The following is a 20838-nucleotide window of genomic DNA, read 5'->3' on the forward strand; positions in this document are numbered from 1 at the left end:
GAGCGCTCTTCGCAGTTGTCTGGTCCTATTTTCTAATTTCACCCATGGGGAAACTGAGGCTCAAGGGGCCAGGGAGCGTACCCAGGATCATCCACTCAATGTGCAAATTTTGTCGTGCACCTACTGTGTGCCAGGCCTTGTGCTGAGAGCTGAGGGTACAAGGTGAAGGGGGAAGCACCTGCTCTGTCTCCTGATAGTCACAGAGAAGGACCGACCTGTGTGTGGCGAGGGCCGCCTCATCCTCCTGGAGGGTCACACACAGGCACCAAGTGGGAATGTTACAGGCACCCCACAAAGCACAGGGCATGCCAGCGCGTGTCTGCTGCAGCAGCTCCCACGTGCCCAGGGCAGCTCGGTCATCCTCAAGCCTTTCTGCCGAGGCACCAAGCAAAGTTGTGTAGTGTGAAAAAAGCATGCAAGAGTGTGTGCGCGTGTGCATGCGTGTGTGTGTGTGTGTGTGTGTGTATACACAAAATTGTGCGTGTTCAGGGCCTGTGTGAAGCTACTCTTTATCAATGCAGTGAGAGTCCCTTTTGTGTGGGGGTTGGGTACTAAAGGAGTGGCAGCCACCAGCTTTGGGGGAGGTCGGTTCTGTTGGGGTGAGGGATGTCTAAAGAAGGTGTTCCATGGGAGGGCCTGCTTGAGTTGGGTTCTGAAGGCTGATGAGGAGTTTGTCAGGTGACCAAAGGGAGACAAGCACTCCGGGAAGGGGGCCCAATGAGAGTAAAGGGCAGAGGAATAAAATGGAATTGGGGGCTTTAAGGGAGGGCATGGGGGCCACAGGCCCCCATACACGTAGGACATAGCAGGGCCTGGAATGGGATCTGCTACCTTAAAGTCTTCTGGAAAAGGGGAGGGATAGAAATATTAAGTCTCTCCATCTCCCAGGGCTGTTTCCTTCCCATGCTGACTTGCTTGTTTAGGGCCTGTTTTCCTTGCCAGGCTTGGGGCCTTTATGACCTGGGAGCCCATGGAGAACATGCTGCCTGGGCTTCTGAGTCAGGAAGAGCTGGCTTACATCCCAGCTCTGGCATCCTGGCTGTGTGACTGTAAGCACATTGCTCACCCTCTCTGGACCTCAGTGTCCTCACCTGGGAACAAGGTTTGGAAAACCCTCCTCACAGGACTGTTGGGGGGCACTGGCTGGGGAGGCCATTGTCAAGGGTCTGCTCCGTGGGTCAGAGCTCTGACTGGACCCCATGCTGCTGCTTCCCTCCAGGAGTGGGTCCCGCTTCTGCAGCAGAGCCCCTAGCCTTCCCTCCCAAGCCCATGGAGGGCGATCCTGAGAAGCCGGTAAGCGCACAGCAGGGTGGACGTGGAAGGGCGGGAGGAGTGGCCCTCCCGGTCCCCAGGCCTCTTACCTCACGGTGGACTGGTACACCAGGTCCTCTCTCTTGCGGTAGCTCTCCATGTGCGAGTAGTTGGTGGAGAACATGGCATCGAAGGTAAAGATCTTCTGCTTGATGGTGCCGCCATCCATCACCTGCAACAGAGCACAGAGGCAGCCACAGGTGAGTGTTCAGCCAGCCCTGGCCACACCTTTCCTCCAGGCAGTGAATGGGCTCCTAGGATGCTGGGGAGATAGATGCAGGAACCAGGAAGCCCACTGCCCTGGTGCCCCTGAAGGAGCCTGTGGTGGGAGGTGTCACAGCTGTCACCAGAACCCTCCCAGGTTATCCCTGTTTTATTGATGTGCAAACTGAGGCTCTGAAGTGACTTCTTGAGCTCCTACAGCTAAGAAGGAGCAGATGGCTCTTCTTTGTCTCTTTCTATTGCACCAGGGGATCCCACTTCCGTGACCCCACTGATGGGCTTTGCAGAAATGACAAGCAAAGCTGGGGAGCTGCACACGGAGCCAGAAGGTGTGAATATGTTTTGCAGAGTCAGCCACAGAGTGATCCCAAACCTGTCTCTGCCCGAGAAGAGACAGAATGTGGAAGCAGACCAGACAGAGAAGAGGGGACCTGGGGGAGAGAGGCAGTCATCCGTGCAAAGATCTCATGGGGAGACAAACAAGCTACGTTGCAATAATTACTGATAAACTGTGCCAGGGGTGGAGCCAGAATGGGAGGGGAGCCCAGAGGAGGGGCAGGCCCCATCCTGGGCAAGAGATGTTTAAGTTGCCTTGTGTGGCAGAAAGGGAATGGAGTGAAAAGGCACGTGTGCCAGATCATGGAGGCCAAGGAGCTCAGTCGAAGCGGGTACGTCTGGAGCGAGCGTACCCTGGGGCAGGCGGAGGAGAACCCAATCTACTGACATGGGAGATGGAGAGAACAGGGCAACGTGGGGGACTCACTCTGCTCTGGCCACCATTGGGACAGGCCAGATGGCCCCCATTTCAGCTAGGAACATGGAGGCCCAGAGAAGTCAGGGGACCCAGGAGCTGACAATAAAGCCTGAGCTGGAAGACAAGGCTGCTCAGGTGCCTAGCTGTTCACAGCTGATTAAAAGCCGGACCCAAGTGTCCTGGGCTCCCAGCTGCCAGCCCGCCTGCGTCCCCAAAGCCCACATCCCCAGGTCCGTGCTGCCTCCGGCTAATGAAAGTGTTACTCCACAAAGCAGCAAGGTATGTGTTGTCACTGTTTCAATTATTTATCTGTTTACTCGGCTGCAGTTTTCCGCTTGTCTCAGCAACTCTATTATAGACTGAAAGCTTGCAGCCTCTCGCCACTCAGCTGGGCTCCGGGCTAACAGCCTGCGACGGGAGGCCTCATGCCTGGGCCTGGAGAAGTGGAATTAACTCCCTGTGGCTCTGTGCGTGGAGGCTGCAGAGAGGGGTCTGGAGGGTGGTGGCCAAGGGCGGGGTTTCTCCAAGGGACTGGGGCAAGGGGATGCTGAAAGCCACTTCCCCTGCCCACCTTTGCTGAGCATTGAGCTTGGATGTCACCCTCCTGGGAGGACTGGCCTGGGTGCAGCTGGGCTCCTCTGGGCACATCTGGACCCAAGGTGACTTGGACCACATCTGTCTGACCTCGGTGGTATTGCGACTGATTTAGGGGACACAGATGCAATCTAATCCAGCCAGCATTTACTGAACGCTAGCTGTGTGTCAGGCGTGGACCACATCAGTCTGGGTCACCACCCCCCAGAACGCAAGCTCATCAAAAACCAGGAGGCCTCTGTCGGTACCGGGGTCCGCAGGGAGCCCTGGTTATCCGGGGTTAGAATGATGATAACAAGTTCACAAGCTCTGGACCCTGAGGGGGATCTGAGGTCCCACCCTGGCTAAGCTCACAACGCTGTGTCCCCTCTTCTGGGGTTACCTGCAGTTCACTTGGGTTCTGGGGGCTTTGTGCTTTTTGGACTGTGCACGCGTGTAGTCAGAAGGCAAGGCACCATGTCCTCTCGTCCTCTCACCTGTCTCCTCTGCAAGACCGGGACCACTTCCCAAATAGGGGACAAGGCGAAGAGGGACGACGAGGAGGAGCAAAGTGCCTTTAAATGAGAGCCCGTAACTGAGGCACATTTGGCAACGCTGGAGCCATTTTTGGTTGTCACAACTAGGGGAGGGGTACCGGTCTCTAGCAGTAAAGACCAGGGATGCTGTGACTATCCTACAATGCACACAGCCCCCTTCTCCCCCACCCCCAAGAATGATCTGGCCTGAAACATCAACAGTGCTGAGGTGAGAAATCTGCTTTAAGCCCATCGCTTAAAGTGAGTATGCTAGACCAGGGGTTGGCAAACTGTGGCTCTTTGGGTACATTCCATCTCAAAAGTTTGCCGACCCCTGGAAGAGCCAGTCCTGTCCCTCACAACAATTTAAAAACTATTCGAGAGCCATAAGTATATTTTTACATAATCACCATTATGTGAATAATGCCCTTTTAAAATTTTATGAATGAAACTATGATAGTTTTATTTTCATTTTCAATTTTACTTCAGAGCCACAGTTCGTGAGCTGCACGCAGTTTGCTGACCCCTGGGGTCTCTTTTGTCTCAAAAGCTTGCTGACCCCTGGACTAGACAGTAATTTTCCAATTTTGCAGATGAAACAACTGAGGCTCAGAGAGGCAAAGTGATTCAGCTGAGGCCCCACAAGGGGTTCTTGGCACAGCTTTGGTTCCCAGCCCAGGGTTCACATCCCATCCACTAGGCTGAAAAACCGCTGTGAGTGAATTCACCACCTCTCTGCCCCGTCTCTGCCCCAGATGTGGCTCCTTAAGACAGAGGATGCCAAAGCCCAGGTGAGGTATGAGTTTTCTTCCTAAGCCATGATCGTGGGAGGCGTCCTGCCCGTTTCACTTGCTGCCTCGCCTCCCTTCAGGTATTGCCTTTTTATCTCCTCCTAAAATGCGGCAACCCTTATCCCAATCTCAAATTTCATCCTTTTTTTTCTTTTATTGTACAAAGGAGAAAAAAAATCTGTCAGTAAAACTGTCTCCTCGAATTTATTCGCTGGGACTAAGGGTTTTATTACCAGGAAAATACACCCGTACCCCACACTTACACACACACATGCCCACACACCCCAGATAAGGCACCGAAGAATTATCTGAGTCGTAAATCCCTGTTTCGGCCGAGGGAGGGACAGGGGAGTTTCAAGGACGCACCTAGTTTTCCTTTGGTTTTATTTACATCTTTTTCTCCGGGGCTGTCCCTGGGGCCTCACTGTCAGCCTGGAGAATAAATAACTGCTTCTGTTAAACTGGTCTCAGGCAGTGGAGACAGCTCTTAATTCCATTCTAGCTGTGACATCCACCATCCCAGCTCACTGGAGCGGTTCTCGGACCTCCCTCAGGCTCAGGGAAGGTGCAGCACAGGGATAGCCTCGGAATTCACACTTGGTCCTGCGTCAGTGGGCGAGTGGCTATTTGCAAGGAGGTTATTCTGTAGTTCCTGGCAGTTAGAGCCCCTCAACCAGATAGGAGCTGGGTGGGGGTGCGGAGTTATTACTGGCTGAAGGGCAGAAGGCATGGTGTTGGGTTGAGAGGATGCTACAAGACACCTTCCCTTTAATTCTGGGAACATTTCCCCAGACCTAAGACATCCAGCCACAGTCCTAGGCCCCAGGGGAGAGAAAGAAATGAATTTCAGACATGGTCACAGACCATGATGAGCTTATTCAGTCTGGTGTGGTCTACACCGGCCACAATGAAATGAGAGACCAGAGTCAGGAAGACCATGGTTGACACAACAGGTTATCAGACCAGTGTTATCGGATGCCCTTGGAGAAGCCAAGAATTCCTTTGGAAGGAGGGCTGATCACAGAAGGCTTCCTGGAGGAGGTGGCCCTCCTCAGGGCGTGCTCAGTCCCAGGCTGGCTCTCCCTGACTATGGGAGGCTTTTGAGCAAGAAGCAGGACTGATTTCCTCAACCCTCAGTTGAATTCATAACTTCTGTTACTTCGTGCTCTTGAATAAATCATCTCACCTCTCCAAGTCTCGGTTTCCTCATCTGTAAGGTAGAGATGATGCAACCTACCTCTTTGTGAGGATTAAACAAGATGAGAGCACCTGGCATGTAGTATTCGCTCAACAGAGACAGCGATTTTTACGCAAGCTTACACTTTTCTGTGCCACCTCTTTTTCTGTGTCCCTTCCCACCTTCCAGGCCTGGAACTGTAGGGCAGAATATCTTTTACAAAAAAGCTAGATGAGGCAGAACATCAGTAAATGAAAGCAGGGGGCCCATACCTGGGGAAGGTGGGCGGGCAGGTGGCAGGGGCCAGGAACCTTCTAGTAGTCATTCTATCAGCCCAGAGAGGGAGCTCAAGGAGGTTCTAGCAAGTATCTGGAAGGGAGGCTGGTCCCAGGGGCTCCAAGACTCTCCCCCAGTGCCACAGTGGGGTGGGATCACCAGGTCAGGGCAGACAAAGGATGGCTACCTGGGTGCAGCCCTGGAAAGCCAAGGCCCCAGGAGGTGGGTTTTCCCTTCCCCAGAGGGAGATGAGCTTATGTGTTCATTCATTCATTCAAAAGACTTTTATTGAATCAAATAAGCTCTTGAATGTGAGCTATTCCTAGAATATAATTTTCGAAGGCAGGGTCTTTTTCTGTCCTTCCTGTGCGTTGACTGTTCTGTCCCCAGAGTTGGGCCTATGGTACTCACTCAATAAATATATGTTGAAAGAGTGAACGAACAAACAAACGAATGAATAAATGAATGAGTTGCGTCCTTACCATGTGCCAGGCCCTGGGGATACCATGAGAACTGGGAGAACACTCGTGCTGCTGGACTTGCACCAGGACAGCCTGCTGCCCCCACACCCCGACCTGGCCCAGCCAGGAAGGTGGCCCAGGCCGTCCACATGGCGATGCTCTAAAAGGAACCAAATTAACCTGAGTTGTTCTTTCTCAGAGGTCCCAGCTTAATGCTGTCCACTGTCGGGAAGCATCCTAATCATGCAAAGGGCACGCCTGGACCAGAGAGAAGAGGCTGTGCACGTGGTCATGCTAGAGAATCGAGTCCTAACTGGCGTCTACATGGGCTTGACTGTGTACATGAGCCCTGCCTCCATTATGTCATTGGGATCCCAAAGACTGCGGGCTCCAAGGCTGTGTCTCCCAGCACCTAGCTCAGTGCCCGACACGCGGCGTGTGCCGAAAGAAGGGGCGTTGAGTAAATGAACTGTCCTGGGAGACGTGTCATCACCCCCATTTTACAGGTAAAGAAACCAAGGCCAAGAGAGAGGAAAGCAAACTGTCCAAGGTCACGTGGGCAGTACGTGGTGCAGCTGAGCCCTCAGCAGGGATTTTGTTAAAAGGAGAGCAGTGAGGGACCCATTTTGAGGCTGGAGATGTAGGAAGGCCTGGTGTAGGGGAAAGTGCAGAAGCTTTAAGGGTCATAGAGCCCTCGATTCAAGTGCCAGCCCGACCTCTTTTAGCTTAAAGCTGTGTGACCTTGGAGAGGTCTCTGTGCCTCCGTTTCCTCATCGGCAACATGGGAACCATGACACCTCATTGGGAAGGTGCTTGTATGAGAGAATTTAGCACATAATACTGCACAGAGAGAGCCTAGTGGATCGCTTGGAACATGGTGATAATAGCAGAGACGGAAGTAAAATGGTTAGTATTGTATTTACGGAGGGCCTACTACGGGCCAGGCATTGCTTGCCAACATTAACTCGTGTAATTGTATGGGGGAGATGTCCAATGCATATTAGCTGTTACAGTAGCCACCTCCCTTTATCGGTGGTTTGGCTTCCCATGGTTTCAGTGACCCATGGCTGACCGCAGTCCGAAAATATTAAATGGAAAATTCTGGAAATAAACACTTCATAAGCTTTAAATTGCATGATGTTCTGAGCAGTGTGATGAAATCTCTCACTGTCCTGCTCCGTCACACCTGGGACGTGAATAACCCCTTTGCTCTGTGTATCCACGTTGTACACATAGGACAATAAGGTATTTTGAGAGAGAGAGAGAGAGAGAGAGAGAGAGAGAGAGAGAGAGGCCACAGTCACACAACTTATTATACTATTATATATTGTTACAATTGTTCTATTTTATTATTAGTTATTGTTTTTAATCTCTTACTGTGCCTAATTTATAAATTAAATTTTATCATAGGTATGTATGTATAGGAAAAAACAGTATATAGATAGGGTTCAGTGCTTGTCAAGGTTTCAGGTATCCACTGGGGGTCTTGGAACGTATCCCCCGTAGATAAGGGGGGACTACTGTCCTGATTTTTACGTAGGCCCAAAGTTGGTCAGGGTGGGCAGACTCTGGTGAAAGCAGCAGGCGCATAGTAGGTGCTCAAGAAGGAGTGGCTCTTCCCCTCCCACGCTGACAGCCTCTCGGCCACGATTTCCTGGAATGACTCACTACGCTGCATGGAAGGGACTGAGAAGGTGGAGGCCTGGGTTCTAAGTCCCACAGGCTGTCTCTGCACGGCGCTCTCCCCAGCCTCAGTTTCCCTAAATGCTCAGTGGGAAGATTTGGGGCAGGATGACCTCCGAGGGTCATTTCTACCCTGAATGTCCACAATGTCCTGATTCTAGAACAGCTGGCCCTAGAGACCACGAAGACTCACGCTCTCGTCTGGCCTACCAGGGTGCAGCCAGCTGCCCCCAGGCCCCCATCCCAGGGCCCCGGCTGCCCCCATTAGCAAATTTGGCTTCAGCCAGGAGGGCTTGATTTTCAAATGGAGCCACCAAAGCGTGGCAAACAGACTTAGTCTAGCCAGGGCGAGAGCCCGCCGGCCTGCCGGAGTATTTCATTTGAAAAACAAATAACTCTAGCCTGCTCACCAGCAATGTCCCCGTCTCCGGGTGCCATCATCGAGAAGAGAAAAAAAAAAAAAGAAAGAAGGGGGGGGAATCACCTCCCCCACCCCCCAACCTCCTTCTCTTTGTGTTCCACAAAACCAATTACAGGTTGGAAATAGCTGTAATAAACTTGATATCCCACTTAGGGGCCAATCCCGCTGCGGCTGGAAAGTGTAATAGTGGCAGAAAGTGAAAAGCACTGGTGTATTTTGCCGGAGCTGTTTAAATTGCCTGCCTACATTATCCCAACGCCTCTCCAGCCAGGAAGGAATTTGCTCTCCTGGAAATGGAGCAGCTGGGGTCTCTGTGGCTGGGCAGCGAGAGGCGGCATTTGCAAGGAGTGTTTTAATGAACTGATTAGAGATGGAAGACTGAGTGGTGCCTGGGCTCTCCAGTCAGGTGAACCCAGGTTCAAATGCCAGTACAGGCATGTCCTATAGGGTTGTTGTTGGGGGTAAAGGGGCATTTAGTTAGATAATGCTAGTGACGAATGTTGTCTGGAACACTGCAGCAAGCATGAGGAGATTCAGGTTTGCTGTGGGCGCTGCCAGTTCCTGGCTCTGGGTTCTCAGGTAAGTCACCAGTTGTCCCTGTGCCTCAGTTTCCTCATCTGTAAAATGAGGGATGTTCATGGAAGCTATGCCCCAGAGTTGTTAGAAATACGAACAGGAACAAATATACGGGAAAGCATCTTGTATAATGTGAATTCACTGCTGTGTTCCTAGGACTGTGTAAGTGATGAAAAACATATCGAAATAGAAACTTCTGCTATGCGACCATCTCCTAGAAGTCCCTTCCTCACCTCACTGCACACCGCGTGCCTAGCATGGGGACTAGCACATAGTATGTCCTTAATGAGTGTTTCTGGAGTAAATAAACGAGTCTGTGAATGAAGGAATGGACTGAAGCAGACCTGTCGCCATCCAACCACTCAGAAATTATGCCCAGGACGCTCCCTCCAAGGCCCGGAGCAAAGATGGTGCCAGATTAAGTAGCGTTCATAAAGGGCTTACGTAGATCAAGTCAACCTCGATGCAAGGGCTCAAGCCGTTCATGCTTCAGCTTCCGTTTATTGATTGAGCTCCTTTCACAAGCTGTGCTTGATGCCGGGAGCACAGCTGTGGACCCAGCAGATGAGACAGTGAAGAAACACAATAACCTCGCTTAAATTTCTGCAATGGGCATTTTCTCACTCCTCCACTGGAGCCTGAAGCCTGTGTTGCGTCTCCAACTTCTAGAGCCGTGTTATAGGGGACTCTCGGTCCACGTTTTTATAAAAACGGACATCTCTTTTATAGGTGCAAAAATTGGGACCAGAGAAGGGCTGCCACTTGCCCAGGCTGCTCAGCTTGTAAGTAGAGGCGTGGAGATTTGAACCCAGGTCTGACTCCGAGTTCTAGCTAGGCAGTGGCTTGGACATTAGAGGTGGGTTACCTGTTGGGTCGGGGGCAAGGAAGGCAGTGAGTCTTCTGGTCTGAGGGGAGCCTGGGCAGGGGTGCAGGGCATGAGACCACCTGCTCAGGGTGGGGGGAAAGGAATAAAGGTAAAGAGGAAGCAGGAGACAGGGATACAGCCTCCCCATGGCCTGCTATGTGGGAGGAGGGGCACAGGGTTCCTGTCTTCCTTGTTGCCATGGTGACTCTGGACCACTCTTTCCCCAGACCTCCTGCCCACCTGTTCTCCACCCTGGGTCTGGGAGCTGGGCCAAAGGAGCAGCCACGGGAGGGAGGGAGAGGAGGCTCCCCTGGGGCCTGGGGAAGGAGGCCAGCTTTCCAAGGACAGGCAGAAGGGGAAATCCTTGAGCGAGGTGCCACCCACCTCTCTGGGTAGCCGGATGCCACCCCTGCTCTGTCTCCCTTATGAGTCTCACCTTCTGGCAGGGCTGAGCTTGGGGTAATTGGCTTCCCCCGTGTGTGTGGAAGATCTGGTTTTGACAGAGACAGCTGGTGTCATCAATTGCCTTGTCTCATTTGGTTACGGTGCAATGGCAGACCGCAGCTCAGGGATAGGGTGGGGAGTTGGGGGCGGGGTCCCAGGGGTCGAATAGAATGATAGACAGGAGAGTGGCTGCTGGCTTTGTAGGTACTACATATGTGGGCAGGTGCTTAGGCAAGTGTGAGGAGGTGTGTGTGTAACTGGTGTGAGCACAGGCCCCAGGAGTGGCCAGCGGCCAGCTCATGTGGGTGTGTGTGAACGAGAAAGCCTGTGTTTCGGGGGTGTAAGTGTGTATGTATGTCAGCAGGGGTAAGTATACAAATCTGCATGCTTCTGGGCTGCATATGAGGGTGTGTGTGTGTGTGTGTGTGTGTGTGTGTGTGTGTGTAAAGCAAAGTAATGGTGAGAATGTTTGGTGTCGTTCTAAATATTTGGAGAAGAACATGTGGGTTTGAGGTGTGTGAGACATTGTGTGTGCATGTTCAGGGTTATGTGTCAGTTTGTGGATTTATGGTGTGTGTGTGCACATGTGTGTGCATATGTGTGTGCACGCATGATGCCTGCACCCAGTGTAAGCCCAGTCTATATACACACCCTATTCCCTGATCCAGGCCAGGGGGTGGTAATTTTCTGAGAAACGACCAGACTGGGAGACAACATCATGTCAACCCTGCCCCCTTGCCAGCTCCCACTAGTCAATGCTAAGCCACAGTCAGGACCCAACCACATGAGACCCCCGAACTCTCCAGGTACAGGCTTGGATGCTCTGAGACCACCTTTCCCATCTCTTGTGCACCTGTCCCCGCCCCCAAACCCATGCTGCAGGGGCTACAGGCAAGAAGCCTGGAGACAGGAAGGACCTGGATAGTTTCTGGACACTCACATTTCCATGCACAGCAGAGCCACCTGGGCGAGGTGGGAGCAGAGTGTGGAAATGACAGTTTCTTTGGAAGCCCGCCCCAGAAGTTCCAATTCAGTGAATCCTGGGTAGAGTCTCGATTGTGTGTTTTTAACAAGCCACATTGGGTCAGTTGAATGCAGGAGTTAGGGACCAAAGTTGGGAGACACGGCCCTAAGCCCCCTGGGACCGTCCCCCAACCAGACTCTCTTTGCAGCTTTCCCAGGAGGCCGTCAGCTGCCAGGCCCCTGCTGCCTCTCGGAGCAGAAGACCCCGGGCTGTCCCATCTAGACCTCTCACTTATAGAAAGCCAAACCAAGGTCCAGAGAGGGGAGGGACATGTCCAGGGCCACACAGGAAGGAGGTGGCCAGGCCAGGAGCCAGGTCCTCTTTGCATCACACCCCTGGTGCTTGGAATCCAGACCCCAGAAGCAAGGTTCCCATCGAGTGCGGCGCAGCTGAGGCACCGCAGGCCCCCTTGGCCGGCTTCCGTTTCCAGCTCGGGGTGGTCATAGCCTCTTGCCTCCAGACAGTGATCCCAGCACTAGACACGGGCTCCGCCCCCAAAGGGAGGGCTTTTTCCACTGTAGCTAAAGCATCCCCCATCATGTTCTAGAAGCAGTGGGGCTGGGAAAGAGGAGGTGGAGGAAGGAGAGGCTTTTCCACCCATCGTACATCCCTCTGAGGCCATTCCTCATTACCTGCCCTCAGCCTCATTTCTCTACTCCAAGTGACCTCAGCTTTTCATTCATTCATTCATTCGCTCTTTCATTCAACACCTTCTCGGAGCCAGGCCTGTGGACAAAGGGGGCATCAGACACGATCCTGGCCATCAAGGAACTCAGAGAAAGGGCCGGGCAGGGGAATCACAGAGACACAGCAGCAATAAGTGCTTGCCCTACCACGGGCCCTCGGTGTGGAACGAAAACGGCACAGGGCAGAGGCAGGGGCAGTGAGTTCTGCCAGGAAGGGCGCAGGGCAGTCCTTGCCCAAGAGGGTCCACTGAGCTGCGCCCTGGAGGATGGAGAGGAATCCGCAAGGCAGACAAGGGGAGGCAGGAAGGCCCTCCAGGCACAGAGGATGGCTGGGTGAAGGCGCGAGAGAAGATGAGGTTTGGGCGAATAGTTTTTGGGCGTTCAGGATGGCCTCTGTGGGGTGCTGTGTGGGATGCCGGGATGAGAGCCTGGCCATGGGAGGAGGGCCCGGTGTGAAAGGTCGTGCTTCACACCTCTGGAGTCTGGGTTTGGTATCGGTAGTGGAACCCTTAGGTTCAGGTCTAATTCAAGATCTCTGGCAAGTCACTTCACAGATCCCTGCCTCAGTCTACCCACCTGCAAATGGGGATAACAGTAGTACCACCTCATAGGTGGCTGAAGGATGAATTTAGATCTTCCATGTAAAGTGCTTACCAAGTTGCCTGAGATAGTGTAAACATGATATTCGTGTGCTATTATTCATACTTGTAAAATGCTTAGCACAGTAGATATTATTATTGCTATTATTTTAGGGGAGAGAGAGATGGGCAGCCACTGAAGGCTCCAAGAACAGGGGAGTGACAGCTCCCACTAAGGTCAAGGAGATCTCTGTGGCCACAGTGTAGGCAACGGATCTAGGGACAAGCAAGCAGGTTTGGGTTGGGAAGAGGCCACAGAAGCGAGAGAAGAGCCCGTTTCTCCAGCCTCTCTGCCAGGGCTGCCACTTGATTTTTGGGTCCCACGATCCTGTTGGGGCACAGCTTAGTCCTGTCTGATGCCAGTATCCATGTATCTGGGTGCGAGGCTCTGGCCCTAATCCCCTGCCTGTGACACCCCCCTCGATGTCCCAAAGTGGCCACCCTCAGTGCTGGTCTGAGTGCCACCCCCTGGGCTGCCTGTTAGAGCACACACCTGTGTAGACAGGTTGTGTCCAGCCAGGGCTCATTGTGGGAACAGATGCCCAGCTTGTGCCAATCTGGCTGACCGATGCAGTCAGGAGGGGGAGCCAGTCTGCGGGGAGGGACCTCACTGTGCCAATCTGCCTGGCCCTCCATGCTCAGCGGGCTGTGCAGACAATCGGGCCTGTGTCAGCACGATCGGCTGCCAGCAGACCCATGGACGTGGCCCATCAGCAGCCTGTGCCAGCCTGCCCACCTGCACACATTGCTAGGCTGGCATATCCTGACCACTGAAATTAGCACACAGCATCGCGGGCAGGGCAGCCCAGTGGAGCCTGTCTGTCTGTCCATCTGCGGCCGCCCCTGGAGATGAGCACTTTACCGAAAATGCCAGCAGCCTGCTGGAAATAGAGTACTGAGCTGGGAGCCAGGAGGCCTGGGCTTCACCTCTGCTCAGCCACTAACTGGCAGTGGATGCTAGGAAAGTTGCATCTCTTTCTGAGCCTCAGTGTCCTCATCTGTTAAATGGGGTAAGGATGGCAAATCCCTACATTCACTCCCTGCTATTGTGTGCAAGTGGTGTTAGCGACAGGCACACTTGCGGTGGCAGAATTCGGAGCTTGAGGTGTTGGTTGCACTAGAGCTTATCCAGCCCTGTTCATGTATTCCTTCCTTCAACGCCATGTCTCTGTATGTGCCAGAGACGGTTATAGGTGCTGGGGACGAAGCCTTGAACAAGACAAAGTCTCTCTTCTTCAGGAATCTCCATTCTAGTGGGAGGAGACAGATAATAAATCATATTAAGGAGCTCCAAGGAATGTACCAGATCGGGAGAACTGTCATGGGGATAATTAAAGTAGACTGATGGATGCAGGAGGTGGGGGCCACGGCAGACGAGGCGTCCAGAGGAGGCCCGGTCCAGGAGCCCACATTTAAGCGGAAATCTCAGTGAGGAGGCAGATCAGGCTTGCTTGGAAAGCATCACGTTGCTTTCTGTCAGCTCCTGATCCTTGTTTGTTCAATGCTTCTGGCTTCCCGTTTAATCCTGGTGACGCCCCTCTGGGCAGTGCTCTCTGCTTTTTGCAGGTGGGGATACAGAATCTCAGAGAGGTGAACGGGTTTGTCGAGGTGCCCACAGTCCAGATCCAGCTCAGCGAATGCAATCCAACTTGAACTCGCCCCAAGGCTAGTCTTAACTTTTGTGAAAGCCTGTGCGCCCTTGCACAAGTCACCCTCCACGGCCCTGGCTTGGCCCTACAGCACAATACTTCTTTCCTCAACGTTTGAACATCAAGATTTTCAAACATTCAGAAAAGTGTGAAGGATTTTAACGCAAATGCCCGTATTTCTACTCCCTAGCTTCTACAATGGACACTTGACCCTGTCGGCTTTGTCACATGCACCCCTATCCACTCACCCACCCACACTTCTTTGATGGATTCCAAAGTGAGCTACAGACATCAGCACACTGTATTCCTAGATGCTTCGGCATGTATATCATCAGTTAGACTCCAGTATTTATATACCATTCTCTTTTTTCAGGTAAAATTTACATACAGTGGAATGCATGAATCGCAAGTGTGCCACTCAATGAGTTTTGACAAATGCATACGCCTGTATAACCCAAACCCCTCTCATGAGGTAGCACATCACCATCACTCCAGGAAGTTCCCTCCTCCCCTTCCCAGTCAATCCCAGCCCCTACAGGCAACCGTTATTCTGACTTTTCTCACGCCGTGGTATTCCTTTCTAGAATCTCATGTACATGGAATCATACAACAGGTAGTGTTTGGTGAAGGCTCTTTTCTCCCAGCATCATGTTTTTGGGACCCACCCACGTAGCTGTGTGTGCCCGTAGTTCATTCCTTTTTTCTTGCTGTGTGGTATTCCGTTGGAAGAAGTTATCATAGTTTGTTCAGCCATTCTCTTAATCGACACCTGGACAGTTTCCCGTTTGGCTCTCTAATGCTGCTAAGAATATTCTTGTACACGTTTTTTTAAGTGGTGGTATGTTTTTATTTCTCTTGCTATTACTTTGTTTGACAAAGGGTCAGGTCAACTCAGCAAGTGTTTCCCAAGCACCTCCTATGTGTCAGACTCTGAGGTGAGTGACTCAGCCTGGGGTGGGGGTTTGGGCTTCAAAGGCTCCGAGCAGGCACAGAAGGTCAGAATGCACAGGGGTGCCTTCTAGGGACCAACGCTCTGTGCACGTCCCCATGTTTCATCCTCACCATGGCTCATGGGATGCTCCCTGTGACCCCACTTTTCAGAGGCCACAGTGATGAAGTGACCTGTCCACGACAAGTGGCAGAGCTGGGCTTCGAATTTGGGGTGACTCCAAATCATGCTCTTTTCTTTGTCTTGCATGATGCCAGGGAGGCCAGTGAACTGTTCCAGGTCACCCAGGCAGTGCTGTGACAAGAACACAGGCTCCCGGGTCTCCCCTCTAGGACACTTCCCTGACACCATGAAGGCTTCATCTTGAGGGCCTTCAGAGAAGGTCTCAGCATTTGTTGGGCCACCATTTCCTTCTGAAAATAGGACTGGGAGGGCTGGGTTATATAAAGCCCTTGATTATTTGGGTGTGTCTGTGTCCCAGTGCATGAGCCCATCAGACTAAACTTGTCCCCTGTGCCTGCTAATCCAGGACCACGAAGATATGGGCCCCAGGAGCCTGGAAGACGCCTGAGTGCGCGCCTCTGGCAGACAGTAGGAAGTGGTGGGACCAGTGTCGACATGGAGGGGCGATACACATCCAAAGTCATTTAATTAAAGGATAAAACCCCCAATGTATACCAAATTCACACAGTCTGTGGATTTGGCGCCAGATGGTGGTTTTATAAGCCCAACCTTAAGCAAATGAAGACAATGATGGTAATTGGAGGAAGGACTAAGTGATGGATTAGAGATGGCGTCACGTTCTTTGATGCTGTCACGTTGAGAGATGGGGGGGGGGTGGTGTCTATGCTCCCATGCTTTGAAACTGAGTATGTTCTGTGACTGCTTTGACCCAAGGGATCTGCAGAAGTGACGAAAGTGTACCAGCTCCCAGTTCCAGGCTCTAGGAGGCTGGCAGCTACCACTTCCTGTCTCTGACCACGTGGAGAGGGAGGGGGAACCTCATAAAGCCCAGCCTTCCAGCCCTGCCTGCACATGCGAGAAGCTGCCTGGAGCCCTGCAGACCGGACCAGCTGCCAACTGAATACTACCCACTGACCCCAGCTGATGCTATTGGAAGCATTAGAACCACCCAGCCGGGCCTTGCTTGAATCCTGACCACATAATCCTGCAGTAATAAAATAGCTGTTGTTTTAAGCTGCCGCATTTTAGGAGGGTTTGTACACAGTGATAACTAGAGCTGCATGTCCAACCTCTTGTCCAGGGGAAGCTTGGTGTCAGCATCTACCTACACACAAAGGAAGTGCTGTGCAAGCTCCATCTGATAAGGAAAGCCTCTGTTTCATGGGAGCCGCATTCGGGTGGGGGCAGATGGCTGTGTTAGGCAAGGTCCAGCAGGAAACAGATACGCCCAGGCACAGAAAGTAAATGAGGAGATCTCAACACCGGGATTATTTACAAAAGTGTGAACAGGGCTGAGGGAATCCCAACAAGGTATGGGTGGCGCCTGGGGCAGGGACCAGTGGGAGCTATTACTTTTCTAAGCAGCAGGGTCAATGGGACAAAGGATTTAGAGTTTTACCTGCACCCGAGAGAGCGGCAGCTGAAGGAGGAAGCCACCCAGCAAGAGCTCGGGCAGAGGAACACAGGGACCTAGCAGGGAGGAGCTGGACAATGAAGACCCTGGTTTCATTTTTACCTGTGCTCTTAGCTGCAGGTGCCCCCCTGCAGGCACCAGCTCAATACAACTGGAAGCCAGAGGGCAGGGACGCTCATTGATGCCACTTGTGCAGGCTAGCCTCTGGGCATAAAGGATGGAGAAGGATGACAGAGGGTGTGGAGGGTTAAGAGAAGATGTTCATATAGGAACAGATGACATGGACTGTAGTCCAAGAATCCAGGGGACGGAGCTTGACTGGCCACCTAGCTTGGGAAGTTCCCTTCAGATACTGTTCCTTGTCTGGTTGTCCCCCAGCTGGGTGAAGCGAGGTCCCTTTCCCCATCAATCTCCTCATCAGAGGGTTCCTGACAAGCTTGTGGAAAGCAGCATCATCAGAGAGAGATTCCCATTGCACTGTCATGTTTCTTCCCATGGCTGCCTCATATCTGATCACCAGGAGGAGCCTGGCAGGGGAGACAGCTGGGCTCACCTCTCCTTCTTCATGAGAGCCAGGTTCTGTGCAATGAGCGTGCAGGGGAGCTGAGAAAGGAAGGCCCGTCTTCTACCCGCCGTGGCCTGGGGAGTAGGTCTCAAAACTGGTCCTTTTGGGAAGTCTAGCTTGGGGCTTGGAGACTCTGAGCTTCAACACAGAGCCCTGAGTCAAGATTTCTCCCCATAATTCTGCTCCCAGGACAGTTTTCCAGGGAAGAGCACGAGAAGGACTCCTAAGTCCCTCCAGGGCCAATTTCGCAGGGTGCCATCCAGTCATACGGGGCTCAGTCCTTGGTTAAATGCTTTGTGCTGCCATCTTGAAATTGGAAATGTATCATTTTTGAAGGCAGGACCCCATATTTTCGTTTTGCACGGGGCCACACAAATTACGTGGCTGATCCTATGTCTAAGCAAGTGAGAGGGCTCTGGGCTCTCTCTTGGCCTGATTCCTGTGTCTTGATCAGGACTCAGGAAAATTTCTCTAATAGTCAATATTTTAGGATTTCCAGGCTATACAGATGTCCTTGCAACTAATTCACTGATGTTATGGCATGAAAGCAGCCATAGACAATCTGTAACAAATGATGGGTGTGGCTGTGTTCTGATAAAACTTTATCTGCAAAAACAAACGGTGGGCCAGGTTTAGCGTATGGGCCATAGGTATACAACCTCTGGTCTGGGTTTTAAGCCCTTCCTCTCCTTGTCTGCCTGGCTGATTCTCGTTCTTTATGACTTGACTCAAAAGTTTTTCCTAACATCTCCAGGGAGAGCTCAGTGGCTCCTCTTCTGCCCCAACCTACACCAGCACCTGTACCTACTTATTTATTGAGCTAGAGCTAGGAGGCAAGCTTTGGGCTAAGCGCAAGGGGCTATCATGGTGAGTGAGAAGGCTTGGCTGCAGCCTTCCTGGAGCTTAGCGGTAAACACTGTGGGAGTCCTAGGCTGTACACTGCAGAAGGGCAGGGCTGGAGCCATTTTGTTCAATACTGTATATCCCCAATCCTAGCGTCATAATGTGGTGACAAAGTGCATGGACCAATACCAAAATGCACGGCCACATACCTACAATTCTTTCTTTCCCGCTGGGCCGGTTGAGCCCCTGAATCATTTTTGAAATGGACCTGGGAGATGTCTTTACCAGAGAGGTTGAGCAACTTGCCCTAAGACACACAGCAGCAGGCTAACGACAGACCCGGGATTCAAACCCCCAGGCCAGGCTCATTTCAGTCACATCCAGGAGAGGCTTCCTAACAGAGCCAGGAGAGGTGACACAGGCAGCTGGTAGCACGGGTCCCACTCAAAGCTGTGTAGATATCCCTGCTCTCCACTGGGTCAGCAGGAGGACTGGTTTATTGCCTCGGGGGGAGAGAATGGAAGAGTCTAGTGTTGGTTCCTATTACAAGGGAACTGTCCAATAAAAATCAGTCAGCCTATTAAAAAAAATCTTTACCTGGCTTCGAACGACACTTGGTGTTATTACAACAACAACCAAAAAATCCCATTTGCTTTCTATTATAGATCTGGTTGTGTTTTGTTTCCTTGTCCCCAGAGAGCACGGGTTTCCTGGCAGGGTGATTATTAGAAAAAAAAAGAGAAGAAAGTGGGCTTTGGAGTCAGACAATCTTGGGTCCAAATCTCAACTTGGCCACAGACTCACTGAGAGACTTAGACCGCTCATTAACTCTTTGAGCCTCAGTCTTCCTGCCTGTAAAACGGGCACACTGTTGCCTTCTTTCCCAAGGTTTTGGCAAAGTTGAAATGATGATGTAGTCAGTAGTTATGGCTTTGTGCCAAATGCCTTTATAAGAGACATGGCCCCTGCTCTCAGGGAGCATGCGTTGTACGGAGATACCAATCACGCCCACGTAACTTAGCAAATCAAAGAGCAAGGTAATTTCGAGTGGTGATCACTGCTGTGAGACAAATAAACCAGGGTGTGAGGGGCTAGAAATTGACCTGGGGATTAGGTTCACAGCCAGAGAAGGCTTCTCTAAAATCTGAATAAGAAGCAGCTGCTTTAGGGGAGGCTTGAAGGAAGAGGATGCCATGCAAAGGTCAGAGCAACTGCAAAAGTGCTGAGATGGGATCAAGCTCATTACATGAGGGAAGAGAAATGCAGCTGGAATGGCAGAAGTGGAGTGAGCAAGGTGGAGAGAGCGTGGTGGGTCCTCAATTCAGAAAGCTATCTGAGGCCAGATCACAAAAGGCCTTAAAAGCTGATGCAAGGAGGTTGAACTGTATTATTGCTGCATTGGAAAGATGTTGGAGAGTCTTAAGCAGGGGAGTTATCTGACCTGATGTATATGTTTAAAAGATCCCTCTGGTTGCTGGTGGAGAAGGGATTGCGGGGCCCAGTGGGAGCAGGGAGGCCCTGCCAGAGGCTCCTCACACTGGGGGAAGATGTCGTTTGTATCTAGGCATGAAGTAGATGGAGGCTAGGCCCCGACCCATTCCTGTCTTGTTTCATTGTTTCCTCCTGCATATCTCTGTCATTGGAGGAGTTTCAATGCATATCTGAAGGCCAAATAGACAAGATGCTGGAGAACCCTCAGATCTTGGGCAGCTTTGAATTAAAATACCTCTTTTGTCCAGTGGGCAAGACTGTAGAAGCCTTAGTAAGCCCCTCCCTAGTCCTGGGCAGCCAGGCCCCTGGCAAGAGCCAAAGAGACATGCTTTACCCATCAGAGATCCAATTTTTCCCAAATCACTCATTCTAAAGCTAGAAAATGCAAGAAGGCTGTTGTGGTCATAAAAGCGATGGATTGACAGCATCAATGTAATGACACAATGGAGACGGGGCTGTGTCTTGAGCGCTTCCTCGGTGACAGGTATTAAGCTAAGTGCCTTGTGTGCATTTGCTCACCAAACCCACCCGGCTGCCTTATGAAGTAGAACTCTTATTATTCCCACCTTATAAATGAGGAAACAGGCCTCCAGAAGTGATGTGATTGGCCCAAGGTGACGCAGCCAGGAAGTGGCAGAGCCAGGCTTGGAACCCAGGCTGTACCTCCAGCCATATTGCCCTACTTCTCCCAAAGGCTCTTTCATTGGGTTGTCGGAAAAGTCATGGCGCATTTTTGCAACGAAAAACATAGAAAAAATACGTCATGACTTTTCCGACAACCCAATAGTATGTTCACAGCCATCTCGCCTCACAGCCTCACTCCCTCATTACAGCGACTCACTGAACTAGGGCCTGCAGAGGGCTGCCATGGTCTTGGGGCTTCCCACATGTGATTGCATTGAAACATCTCCGCATCCATGAGTGGGGGCAGAGCAATCTCCAAGTAACTCACAGAGGCTGCGGGCTTGGGCTGAGGCCACCTGACTGAGAAGTGGCACAGGTGGGTTTCAGCCAAAGATGGAGCTGCACCTGCTGGAGACCAGACCAGCCACTGTCATCGCTCGTTGACCATCTCCTGCCTTCCTGGGGTGCCTGGGGGCACTGTGACTGCCATTGAGCCTTGGGAAGGTGGTCAGAGGGATGAAGAAAATGGACACAGGCCTTTTCTATGTAGGGTGACCACCTGCCCAGGCTTGCTTGGGACTGAGGGGGCTACCAGGATGCAGGACTTTTGGTTTTAACACCTGGATAGTTCCAGGCAAACCACATGCGGGCCTTCCTAACTAAAGGCCTTGGATGTGGGACT

At 51.9% G+C, this 20838-nt stretch overlaps 1 protein-coding gene across 1 annotated transcript in view; it reads right to left on the reverse strand.

The window, feature by feature from the left end:
- IGSF21 (immunoglobin superfamily member 21) overlaps window positions 1-20838 on the reverse strand; it is a 163751-nt gene that overhangs the window by 77807 nt on the left and 65106 nt on the right. The window contains exon 3 of the mRNA XM_019654845.1: window positions 1362-1483. Within this exon, the coding sequence (XP_019510390.1) occupies window positions 1362-1483 (122 nt within the window). The remainder of the gene's footprint in view (window positions 1-1361; window positions 1484-20838) is intronic.

Source organism: Hipposideros armiger, unplaced genomic scaffold, assembly GCF_001890085.2.
Source record: "Hipposideros armiger isolate ML-2016 unplaced genomic scaffold, ASM189008v1 scaffold_232, whole genome shotgun sequence".
Classification (NCBI taxonomy): Eukaryota; Metazoa; Chordata; class Mammalia; order Chiroptera; family Hipposideridae; genus Hipposideros; species Hipposideros armiger.